Below are 13,170 nucleotides of genomic sequence, written 5' to 3'. Positions count from 1 at the left end.
GGCAAATTATTTTACAATATTATATTGGTTGGTTTTGCCATACATTGATATGAATTCACCCCGTGTTTACATAATACAATTCTTATAAAAATTTGATATTTCATTTAGCCTGTGCAGTCTTAGTGCAGATATATGTACCACTTCTGTTAGACCTTTTGAAATATTGAAACTAGTTTGAAAACTCTTATTATTCGGTTCATAAAGCTGTTTGATATCAGGGATTTTGGATGGTGCATCATTTATAGCTATATATTCATATGTGATATCTTCCTCACCAGAAAACAGTGCACATGAACGAGCTCAAAATGATGAACTCCTAGATAAATACAACTTTACTGGAACCCACCCCACTGTCCTTGCTCTGAGCCGCCCGTGGGGCCCTTGCTGGCCCCTGGAGCTCACGGAACTCACCGTGGCCACGGAGAGCTCGGCTTCGGGCCTCATGAGCAGCACACTTTGGTCCACGGCGCGGAGGGCGCAGAGGGACTGAGGGGAAGCGGTGACTCGCAGGTGGGCCTGGGAGGCCGGGAAACTTTGCCTGGGGCTGAAGTTCAAACCCACCTGTGGAATTGGGGACAAAGTCAGAAGAACAAATTTCCTCATTGATCCATGGATTCACCACACTTTCCTGGGTGTTCCTCAAATTTGGTGCAAAATCACTCTGACTTTCTTGATGTTTGGTGCCACATGAGTCTTGAGGCCTTTGATTCCATATTTGTCACTCTGATATTTATCAGTTGAGCCATTATAATGTTATCTATTTTTATAAGTTATTAAATTTGAGACTCCAATTTCTACCTTTGATACATGATGAGGTGTTCATTAACTGTGGCTAGAATGCAAATAGTCCTAGACAGTCTTGTATTTTTCTTTGGCTCTTTTGTAGTCTTACAAACTTGGTTACATATTTCCCAACACTTCACCATAAAAGAAGGGAGCAAGGTACTGTGAACTGGGTAAGAGATAATGCACGGAGATTTTGTGCCAGGTGTCAAGCAACATGGCTTCTTTCTTTTTTTTAATTGTAGTATAGTTCCTTTACAATGTTGTGTTAGAGTCTGTTGTGCAATGAAGTGAATCAGCTCTATGTATACATATATCCCTTCCCTCGTGGACCTCCCTCCCACCCCCCTCCCCCAACACCCATCCAGGTCATCACAGAGCATCAGGCTGAGCTCCCTGTCCCTTACAGCAGCTTCCCACTAGCTGTTTTACACATGCTAGTGCGTACACATCAATCCTAATCTCCCAATTCATCCAACCCTCCTTACCCTCTCCTTGTTCACACATCTGTCTTCTACATCTGCATTCTCTATTCCTGCCCTGCAAATAGTTCATCTGTACCATTTTCCTAGATTTCAAAAATACGTGTTAATATATGATATTTGTTTTTCTCTTGACCTGGCTTCTTAGTGTGATCTGCCATCACCTTGCTGAAAATTTCTGGAGAATTCATTTAACCCCTTTGACCCCAATGCTCGAGTGTAGAAAAGAATTGATAGTGATAGTAACTTCTAGTTTTAAATGTTGAAAAATTTACCATATAAAACACTTACCTTGTTGGTCAGACAGTGTTCAACCTCATATCTTGCAGAATCCCCTACCACTTCTCCATCAGGTAAAATGGCATAGATGAGCAGCCTAGCGACAGGAGCGATGTCTGACTTCACGGGGACTGACAAGGAAAAACGGCCTTGCACTGGAGCACAGAGACAATAAGGAAGTGATCAAGGGTTAGAGTTCAAGGCTAAAATAATGCTTTTCTGTTGTATCAGTACAAAGTCATTTTAGAAGCCTGGTTTGGCTAATGACTCTATTAGTAATGTAATGTTGTTTAGTTGCTACGTCCTGTCTGACTCACTGTGACCCCATGAACTATAGCCCACCAGGCTTCTCTGTCCATGGGAGTTCCCAGGCAAGAATACTGGAGTGGGTTGCCATTTCCTTCTCCAGGGGCTCTTCCTGACCCTGGGATTGAACCCAAGTCTCCTGTTTGGCAGGTGATTTCTTTACCACAGAGCCACCAGGGAAGCCCAGTAGATGTAGCAGATACAAGAAATAGTAGATGCAATAAATGGATGACTACCTCTAAGAACTGGCTTAAAAAAACTTTATCAAAGTCTTCTCGTCTCTGAAAATCACATAATGATTTCTCCCCAGTTTTAAGCTTGAGTTCATCTGTATAAAATTCTGATGTTATCTAAGGATGTGGAGACATCTGCTTGGCTTCCATTTGATCTAGACTTCACAGTGGAGAAGAAAATAGAACTTGAAGTTGTGAGATATAATAGTAAGAGTTTAATGCATTGTATTTACCCTTATATCCTCTAACTTTCTATGAACCAAGTATTCTATTTTTTCTTCTTAAGGAGTAGTAAGCTCCTTTGAAAGCTGCTTTTTGACACATACATAAATTTGTTAGAATTTACATCAAGCTTCTCTAAGCCTACTGTAGCACTTCTACTTTGCTACAAAGAAGCAACAAAAGAGTAGTTCACCGATAATTTTCTAGTAAGGGATCCTTTAGATTCCCTTAGGATAAGCGAGAAGTTCAGAGATTATGTTGTTTCACATATATTCCTGTGGAAAGTCCGATTCAATTTATCCCTTTATAAGTGGAAAAATCTCAATTTATCCCTTTATAAGTCTTAAATATCTTCAAAAGGGAAATATAATGTGAAAATGTAAATAACTCGGCACAGGACCCAATATATAAAAGACACTGCAAAGTTTTAGCTTCTTTCCATTGTCTAAAACAATTTTGAAATGTCCTTTTGAGAAAGTTCATGAGTATTTAGTTTGGAAAATTTGGAGTAAGCATAGATTATGAACCAACTCAACATTTTAAATCTGAACAGATTAACCTGAAGGAAAAGAAAAATATTTGATAAAGGGTTTTTAATAAAAGAAACATTATTGCTTTTCCCTTTCAAATTTTCTTTTAAAGATTTTTTTGGATGCTTACCATTTTTAATGTCTTTATTGAGTTTGTTACCATATTGCTTCTGTTTTATGCTTCGGTTTTTTGGCCAGGAGGCCTGTGGGATCTTTGTTATTCGATCAGGGATGGAAACTAAACCCTCCACATTGGAAGCATGGAGTCTTAACTACTGGACTGCCAGATAAGTCTCCCTTTTCAACATTTTTTGAGGGTGGGATGAACAGTGTCTCTCTATTTGAGACTATTCCTGGTATTTTTGCAGCATAAGGCTGCATGTGACAGAGGAGGGCAAGCATGAGGAATTATGGAAACACTCACTGTCTCCCTGCTCCACGGGCAGTGTGTGAGTCCCAGATCGGACAATGCCTCCTTTTGCCATTATCTGCAAACAAGGAAATGAAAGGGATTTAATTTGCCTGAAAGAGCTCTTAGCCGAAGTTCTTGCCCTCCATGTAATATGCCTGTTTCATTTAGCCCGTGCTGGCAATAATTAGATTGAAGAGAAGTCAAACTTTCAAAAGGAACGTGGATAAGAGGTCAAAGAAATGATATGTAAAAGTGGAAGTTGCACAGTCGTGTCAGACTCTATGTGACCCCATGGACTGTAGCCTGCCAGGCTCCTCTGTCCACGGAATTCTCCAGGCAAGAATACTGGAGTGGGTTGCCATGCCCTCCTCCAGGGGATCTTCGTGACCTAGGGATCAAACCTGGGTCTCCCGCATTGCAGACAGATTCTTTACCATCTGAGCCTTCAGGGAAGGAATGTAAAGAGCTTCATAAATGACTGCCCACACAGTACTTTTATCTACAGACAGTGAAGGTGGCCCTCCTTCTTACCAGGTAATAGAACACGAGCTCCTTTAGCTCCTTTAGGACCTGTCCCTTCAGCACATAATGTGCCTGGACTGTCTGAGTTTGGCCACAGGTCAGTTCATGAGGCAAGGGCTCAAGATAGACAAAGCTGTTGCTTCGGGAGAACACAAGGTTAGCACTGTGATAAGCATCTTCATGTTCTTCTGACAGCCACTGGTAGCCGTAACAGGGGCTGTGATCCTTGTATTTGACCTGATGAATTAGAAAACCGGTATTAGCTTATAGATTATATATCAGAGAGAATGGCAGTGTGCTCACAGAATTGGTTTAGTTTAGTAGTGTACCCTAACTAGTGTACCTAGAAATCTTTTGCTCCACACTAAAAAGTAAGAGAGAAGTGTCCCTTATTTTGTTTATCTGTATCGCAGACCCTTTACATGGCAGAGGCTTCCTTGGTTGGTATTTATACTTCTGAAGAGCATATGAGGAGGCATCCTTGACTCTGATTAGCTCCCTTGTGTTTCTGTAGCCACTTTAAATATTCACACAGAGATACTGGAGCTATGAAACCTCACTGGGGAGACTAACTGATCCTCAGAAACTGAAGAATTGCATTTTGGAGAGGAGGTGCCTCATTTAGGATGGGTTTCAAATGGATATTATGAATAAATGTAATATTGCAAACTTAGAGGTCTGAGAACACTTTCTGTAACTAGCATTTGTTCAAGAGTTGAGTTTATGTTTATGTTCAGTCATTCAGTCGCGTCTGACTCTTTGAGACCCCATGGACTGCAGCATGCCAGCAGGCCTCCCTGTCCTCACCATCTCCCAGAGTTTGCTCAAACGCATGTCTAGTGAGTCAGTGATGCCATCCAACCATCTCATCCTCTGTCGTCCCCTTCTCCTCCTGCCTTCAATCTTTCCCAGCATCAGGGTCTTTTCCAATGAGTCGGCTCTTCATATCAGGTGGCCAAAGTATTGGAGCTTCAGCTTCAGCACCAGTCCTTCCAATGAATATTCAGGGTTGATTTCCTTTAGGATGGACTGGTTTGATTTCTTTGCTGCCCAAGGGACTCTCAGGAGTCTTCTATAGCACCACAATTTGAAAGCATCAATTCTTTGAGTGAAGTAATTGATGCCTGCCTCTCCCAGGTTGTCTTAGGCTGCATGTGTAAAACTCCACCCCCCTCCCCACTTTAACTACAACTCTGTGCTGCCTCCTTTTAAATAAATTGTTTCAAAATTGACCTTAAATTAGTTTCTAATTTCTCATTTTTCCCCTGTCTTCTTTAAGACTAAACACAGCTTGGAAATGCCATCACTTTTCAGTTGCAATCCTTTTTTCTAAGACTTCTTCATGTCATTGGTAACTTCCTTACAAACTTACCCTGATACTGAGGGAGGTGCCCTTGATGTTGGTGGTGGCGATGGAGAACTGTGCCAGGCCGTGCTCATCAGTGGTGGTGTTAGAGTTGTAGTTAGCATCATTTGCTCTGATGAAGATGACTTTATTTGGCATGGGGTCACCTTTCCCGTCCGTTAGGAGCACCTGAAGATTAAAAGCTGCAGATCAGTTATGTGGCTAATATCCAATAAGCAGCAAACATTCATTTTAGCACAGATATTTATTGTCCAGTATGTTGAATGTGGTTCCAGGCATTGAGGCTACAGCAGTGAACAAAACAAAGTTCCTTCTGTCTTCGAGCACCCAGTCCAGGAAAAGAGACAGCTGCTAAATAAATGCGTAAGTAATGGGTTTCCCTGGTAGCTAGGCTTCCCTGGTGGTTCAGTGGTAAAGAACCCAGAAGACATGGGTTCAATTCCTGGGTCCCGAAGACCCCCTGGAGAAGGAAATGGAAGCCCATTTCCATTTCTTGCCTGGAGAATTCCATGGACAAAGGAGCCTGGTGTGCTATAGTCCATGGGGTCACAAAGAGTCATACACAAATGAGAAACTAACAGTTTCAATTTCAACAAAGTCTGAGTTTGCCAATGAAATGTCAGTTGCGTGTATGAAGACCAGAATACCAAAATTCTTTCTTTTTTGGTTAGAAATGGGACTAATGGGATAGTTATTTAGCAGGAATAAAATCTCAAAAAGTACAATATATCTCTGAGAAATCTGAAAAAGTGAACTTTCATTTTAGGAAATGACCAAAGTTTCTGAACATGTGTGCTGTCATAACAATATCAAAACATTCTAAAATTTATTCCACCACTCCTCTATAGCCTGATTCTTCTGTCTTTTATACTCTCCACAGCTGACACAATGTTTCTATTAAAGATGAGATGCATGGTGATTATACTTGGAGGTACATATGACTGTCATCTTAGACTTCTGGAGTCTGAAAACTCCATTAGCACTTTTGCATGTAATAGAAAAATAACAGGAGAAGATTTTATTTTTGTAGATTTGAGAGAAGAAATCTGTATCTTTAAAATCTGGTGAAAGTGAAGGTATTAGTCACTCAGTCGTGTCTGACTTTGCAACCTCATGGATTGTAGCCTGCCAGGCTCCTCTGTCCATGGAATTCTCTAGGCAAGAATACTGGAGTGTGTTGCCATTCTCTTCTCCAGGGAATATTCCCGATTCAGGGATCGAACCCGGTTCTCCTGCACTGCAGGCAGATGCTTTATCTTCTGAGCCACCTAAGCAAATATTTTATATTTCATAATTCCAGGGGATCTTCCCAACTCAGGGATTGGACCTGGGTATCTTGCATCTCCTGCATTGGCAGGCAGATTATTTCCCACTGGCACCATCTGGGAAGGGTAAACCTTAAATAGCAGTATTTTACCCCTCTATGTATTGTTTTAAAATATACTTGCTGTTAAAGAAAAAGTAATATAAATACAAGATCCATGAAAAAATCAACAGGTACAGTGATTGCCATGTGCTCAGTCATGTCCGACTCTTTGCAACTCCATGGACTGTAGCCTGGCTGGCTCCCCTTTCCGTGGGATTCTCTAGGCAAGAATACTGGAGTGCGTTGTCATTTTCTCCTCCAGGGAGTCTTCCTGACTCAGAAATCTAACCCCGATCTCTTGCATTGCAGGTGGATTCTTTACCTGCTGAGCCATTGGAAAACAGTAGAACCTCTTATATTTAAAAATAAAAGTTAAAGCCACCTACCCATCATTTCCATACAAAATTAATGTAGGAAGGATAATGTCATTGACCAGCATGAATTTTGAGATGCTTATGGAAAAAATATAAAAATCTGAGACTGCATGGCAAGCCATGGGAAAGAGTTTGAATGATAACACACAGTGCTGTTTTAAAAACCTTCTAATTTTAGGATGATTTTTATAGATTTGACATACAAATTTACCGAGGAACAAATCTACTTCATGCAGTTTTATCCCTTTGACTAGGGGCTTCCCAGGTGGTGCTAGTGGTAAAGAACCCACCTGCCAATGCAGGAGACATAAGAGATGCAGGTTTGATCCCTGGGTTGGGAAGATCCCATGGAGGAGGGCATGGCAACCCACTCCAGTATTCTTGCCTGGAGAATCCCCATGGACAGAGGAGCCTGGCAGGCTACAGTCCACAGGGTCACAAAGAGTTGGACACAATTGAAGTGACTGAGCACACACACACACACATATTTTTGATTATATTAATCAATGAATAATACCAGCCAAATGTGGTTTTAGCAGAACGTGTTGTGCATATTAGGGGAGACTATGGTTTGACATGTGAATTGAAAAATACTTCACCTGCCCAGTGAAAGGAATGCCTCGTCTAAGGTTTGAGTCCACTGTGACAAACGAGAGTTTGCTGATGGTGGTTGTTATCTCAGTGGTCCCCTTTCCGGCTAATTCCACCTCTGAAAAAGAAGGAAAAACTAAGTTCTCATTTGGAAGGATTCTCTCCCTGAACTCACACCACCACCTCCCTTTTATAATTTGGCAAAGGAACTAAATCAGTGTCCATTGTTCTTTTCCCATACCCAGGAGGTATACACACCTGTTCCTTCTTCTTGGATCTTGGCTTCCACTTCGATTTTCATTTCAAACTCTTGTCTCTTCATCTGGAAGATCTTGGTGTTTACTTGCTGAGAGAAGCAGCCGTCACTGTTCAGCTGGGAGGGGATGAAATAAAACACACAAACATAAGACTGGACGAACGAGTGGTCAGGCAGTCTGGTGGGATTTTTTTTTTTTTTGAGGCAGCAAGACTTAGGAATTTTGCATCATAAGAACACAATAAATATTCTCTAGGAATTTATTACATCTCACAACAGTCTCTGGCTTATCACTGACAGGTATATTCCTTAGTGTCTGATAATCCCTAGAGTGAATGAGGTATAGAAATTTAAACCATTAAAATTGGAGTTTGATCCCTGGGTCAGGAAGATCCCTTGGAGAAGGAAATGGCAACTCAGTTCAGGATTCTTGCCAGGAAAATCCCATGGACAGAGGAGCCTGGTGGGCTACAGTCCATGGGGTTGCGAGAGTCAGACTCGACTTAGAAAGCAAACAATAACAACACTCTTACTGTAGGAGGCAGCTAACTCTTCACTGAAATCTGGCTTCCCTTAGTTTACAGCTGTGGTTGGGAAGTAGCTGCCCATGTGGGGACTGTGTTTCCTCTTTCCCTGACATCTATGTGGGGCCATGTAACAAACTCTTGCTCAAACAAAGAGGGAAGAACTGAAGCCCTTCCCAGCCAAGGTGGTTAAGAAGATGTGTATTTTTTCTCCTTCCTTCTTGCAGATACTCAAAGGGGCTTTACATACTAGGTTCTGGGTCCTTGGTGTACAAAGGATATCTACAACTGACAAGAAATAATTCCTATTAGGCTAAGTCACTGATTTTTATCAATAAAAACTACTAGAGCTGGCATAGAACTCTTTTATAGATTGGTCTGTTCTTGAATTATCACCATGTTATAACTCACTGCTTGTCGATGGTGCCTAGGCTGTTAGTCCCGAGGAGTGGCTTCCCACGTACCTGCCCACTGAACTTCTCACAGACAGCATTGGATTCTTCACCATAACAGTTAGAAGGGTTTCTGTATTTTCTGCACATGTTCATCGTCACACGTCCTGGGACAGGCTTCCCATAAGTGTATCTGTCATAAGAGCATTGCCACAAGGATCAAATCAGACATTGAACACCCTCATTTTCAACCTGTTTATATATCCCCTTTAGCTATAGCATATTTTTACTCTCTGTATTTCCTTCTAACTTCTGCAGGGCTTATGTAGTGCTGAGGGCAAGTAGGTTTGAGCTCCCTAACATACATACAGCAAATTCCCACTGGCTATCTACTTTATGCATGGTAATGTAATTGTTTCCATGCTGCTCTCTCAATTTGTCCCACCTTCTCCTTCCCCCACTGGGTCCACAGGTCTGTTAAAACCTTCTCTTTTAGAAATTTACAGTGCAGCATACTGAAATTTACTACTGTCTTCTTTTACCATGTCTTTTCCCCCCGATATCTAATTTTCAGTTTCATCTTTTAAAAAATACTTTTCTTATTGTCAAAGCTATACTAGATCTTAAGAGAAACAACCATATCAACAAAACAAAGACAAGAAACGAGTGCTTTCAGTTCTACGTAGGAATATAAACTATCAATATGATGGTATCTTTCCTTCCACCATCCTCTTCCTATGGGCAGCTATCTCCGTTTATGTTGAATTTTACTTGTTTACTTTTTACAAAAACTGTAGTGTTTGAACTGTGGTGTTGAAGAAGACTCTTGAAAGTCGCTTGGACTGCAAGGAGATCCAACCAGTCCATCCTAAACGAAATCAGTCCTGAATATTCATTGGAAGGACTGATGTTGAAGCGGAAACTCCAATATTTTGGCCACTGGATGCGAAGAGTTGACTCATTTGAAAAGACCCTGCCTGATGCTGGGAAAGATCGAAGGCAGGAGAAGAAGGGGAAAACAGAGGATGAGATGACTGGATGGCATCACCGACTCAATGGACATGAGTTTGAGTAAACTCCGGGAGTTGGTGATGGACAAAGAGGGCTTGTGTGCTGCAGTCCATGGGGTCACAAGAGTCGAACATGACTGAGCGACTGAACTGAACTGAACTTTTTAAAAAAATGGGATTGTGCCATAAATATGTCATTGGTAATTGCTGCGGTTTTGAGAGTACTTGTTTTCTTCACAATTTAAATATCCTCAGGACTTCCCAGATAGTACAGTGGTTAAGAATCCACCTGCTAGACATACAGACGGCTAACAAATACATGAAAACATCCTCAACATTGCTCATTATTAGAGAAATGCAAATCAGAACTACAGTGAGGTATCACCTCACTTTGGTCAGAATGGTCATCATCAAAAAATCTACAAACAATAAAAGCTGGAGGGGTGTGGAAAAAAGGGAACCCTCTTGCAATCTTGGTGGGAATGCAAATTGACACAGCCATTATGGAGAACATTATGAAGATTCCTCAAAAAACTAGGAATAAAGCTATCATATGACCCAATAATCCCAGTACAGGGCATATACCCTGAGAAAACCATAATTGAAAAAGATACATATACCCCATTGTTCACTGCAGCACTATTTACAGTAGCCAGGACATGGAAGCAACCAAGATGTCCACCGACAGATGAATGGGTAAAAAATCTGTGGTGCATATGTACAATGGAATATTACTCAGCCATAAAAAGGAACACATTTGAGTTTTATATACATCCTTTTCCTGTTATACAGAGTGAAGGAAGTCAGGAAGAAAAAAATAAATATCACATATTAATGCATATATATGGAATCTAGAAAGGTGGTACTGATAAACCTATTTGCAGGGCAACAAAAGAGATGCAGACATGGAGAACAGACTTGTGGACAAAGTGGGGGAAGGAGAGGGTGGGAAAATTGAGAGAGCAGCATGGAAACAATTACATTACTATATATAAAATAGGTAGCCAGTGGGAATTTTTTGTATGACTAAGGGAGCTCAAACCAGTACTCTGTGACAACCTAGAGGGGTGGGATGGGGTGGGAGGTGGAAGGGAGATTCAAGAGGGAAGAGACACATGTATACCAATGGCTGATTCATGCTGATGTATGGCAGAAACCAACACAATATTGTATAGCAATTATCCTCCAGTTAAAAATAAATAAAAAAATAGAATCTGCCTTCTAATGCAGAGGACATGGGTTTGATCCCTGGTCAGGGAACTAAGATCCCACATGCCTCAGGGCAGCTAAGCCTGTATGCCACAACTACAGAAACCTGCAACGAAGGCCCAGTGCAGCCAAAATTAAAAAAAAAAAAATCCTCTATCTCTGTATTTGCAAAAGTATTGGTTCACTAGCTCTGTGGGATCAGGAGCTTGGTGGCCTTTCTCTGAGACAGTGCTGGGCAGGGACCCCGCTGAACAGATAGTATATTACAAGTGTGGTCTTTAGGCAGGACTTGTTTCTTCACTCTGCCTGTTCTTTCTGTTACTGCTCCTGCTGGGCTACTGGAGATGGGAGCATAAGATCCTAGTGACATTAATTCTCAAGGTTGGAAAAGTCTGACTGAGAGATCATGTCCAGTCTCATCAGTGACAATGGCAGTGCCAAGTATGTGACTTGCCTTAGGTAGATGGATGAGTTAGATGAGATTTCTGTAACATGCCTATCTCTACAAATTCTGAATCTAAGTCATTTTTCCACTATGTCTGCAAGGTCAGGTAAATGATCTGTTGATGATTGAATTTCCTTTACAACCTGGTAAAGGGAAAGTCACTACCCTTCAACACTTTCTTATTTGTGTGCCTATGTGTGCGCGAGTAGCTTTATTACTTTCAGAATCAACCCTACTAGCATAGCTACTCTAGAAACAGTTGCCTATCCCATTGTAGTTATAATAGTTCTGGTAAGGATAGGAAAGAAATTAAGAAGGAAAGTTCTAGAGATGGGAATGTTCCCATGTATTTAAGGTGTTTGTGCAGCACTCCTCATAGACAAGCTAGCAAGATATCCCAAAGGGTGAGTCTCTTTTAAATAATACACCCATCCCCCAAAGAAGAATTTTGCAAAGTATAAACTCACAGGCCGCACACTGACACGTTCATCTCTTCTTCCAAAATGGTGATTATCTTTGGCATTCTTACTTTTACTTCAAACTTAGGAAGCACTGTTGATTGGAGAAAAGGAAGTTGATGATTGGCTTTCAACTTTTGGGGAACTGGCATTTCCACATTCTCAATAGTAATTTCCTAACAATATTTTAGGGCTCTGATAAGGTAGCCCTCTTCTCCAATAAATCCACCTTCCTCTCAAATGGAGATCTTGGTTGAAGGACTATGATGGATCAATGTAATCCTGCTGAATTATGGGAGACCCCACCAGACTATGAATGTTTTACATTTTTTAAGATTAAAATTGTTACAGAAAAGGCTATATCCTATTCACAAATCACTGATGGTCCTCACTGGATTTAGATATAATTTGCTCCACTCCAAGTCTAATCTCAACCATGGCAAACAGGAGGATTCCAGAGAAACTTGAATTCTAGGCCCTAGAAGTTCAAATATGAAAAAAGAACTTTTTGGTGATTTTTCTTAATGGCATACCGAATTCCTCCACGGTGAAGGAGTGCTCTGCAGTTCCACCTGATCCCTTCTGTACCACCACCTTATAAGAGCCCTGAAAGGGCTCTGACGAGAGGGGAAAGGTCAACTGCTGGAGGCCATTCTCTACCTCGAGGTTCTGCCACTGTGCGATGCGATTTCCTTTGGGGTCCTACAGACACAATAATCGTAATTTACAAAAGAACCTAGAGCATTAGCTACAGTACAGGAAATCTATGGGGACTCTGACGTTATCCACAAAAAGGGATTCCAATGTTATCCACAAAGAGGGGTGGAAGGAGAAGACTTGGAACAAACTAGTGTTACATAAGTTTGAATGCTTCTCCCTTAATGATGAATTTCTGAAATATTGTAAGAATCTCTCAAATAAGAACATTTCCTCTAAGTTTATTATAATTACGGAATGTTTCACATTGCTTACCTCTATATAAACTAGTGGAACCTGAAAGACAAAAGGGTAGTAAGCAGTTTAAAACTGTTCTCACATAGCCTCAATTCTGATTTATAAGCAAAATCATTTTACACAGAATAGTTTTATCTGTAGTAAAACACAGAAAAATTCTAGATTAAGTTTTATAGAACTTTACTCCATTACAAGCAATTAATGAGTAATGTTAAGTACTTACTGGGCTGTCAGCAAGAAATGCATGTGTGCCATTCATTAGGAGGGGTATTTACTAATATTACTTAAATGCTTATAACATCCCAGTGAAGAACATTCCTTTGCTATGCTATTTTACAGATTGAGAAATAAACACCAATGGAACAATAAGTAACCATGTTGAGATCCAAATATTAAGGTGGACCACAGAATTCTTAAGTAGTTCTAAGAATAAGGAATGGGAATAAATCCTCTACT

At 40.8% G+C, this 13,170-nt stretch overlaps 1 protein-coding gene across 2 annotated transcripts in view; it reads right to left on the bottom strand.

Annotated features, from left to right (window-relative positions):
• The window catches only part of A2M (alpha-2-macroglobulin), a 66,383-nt gene that overhangs the window by 24,329 nt on the left and 28,884 nt on the right, over positions 1-13,170 (bottom strand). For both annotated transcript variants that reach the window (XM_055395090.2, XM_055395089.2), the window contains exons 5-15: positions 12,733-12,753; positions 12,294-12,462; positions 11,770-11,854; positions 8,711-8,831; positions 7,725-7,839; positions 7,475-7,584; positions 5,142-5,303; positions 3,779-4,006; positions 3,260-3,323; positions 1,557-1,699; positions 412-561 (exon numbers count right to left, since the gene is read on the bottom strand). In XM_055395090.2, coding sequence (XP_055251065.2) covers positions 412-561; positions 1,557-1,699; positions 3,260-3,323; positions 3,779-4,006; positions 5,142-5,303; positions 7,475-7,584; positions 7,725-7,839; positions 8,711-8,831; positions 11,770-11,854; positions 12,294-12,462; positions 12,733-12,753 — 1,368 coding nt within the window. The remainder of the gene's footprint in view (positions 1-411; positions 562-1,556; positions 1,700-3,259; positions 3,324-3,778; positions 4,007-5,141; positions 5,304-7,474; positions 7,585-7,724; positions 7,840-8,710; positions 8,832-11,769; positions 11,855-12,293; positions 12,463-12,732; positions 12,754-13,170) is intronic.

This window comes from Moschus berezovskii, chromosome 6, assembly GCF_049115385.1.
Source record: "Moschus berezovskii isolate FMDL1 chromosome 6, NW_MosBer_1.0, whole genome shotgun sequence".
NCBI lineage: Eukaryota > Metazoa > Chordata > Mammalia > Artiodactyla > Moschidae > Moschus > Moschus berezovskii.
Note: the sequence above shows the minus strand (reverse complement) of the source record. Positions and strands in the feature narration are given on the sequence as shown.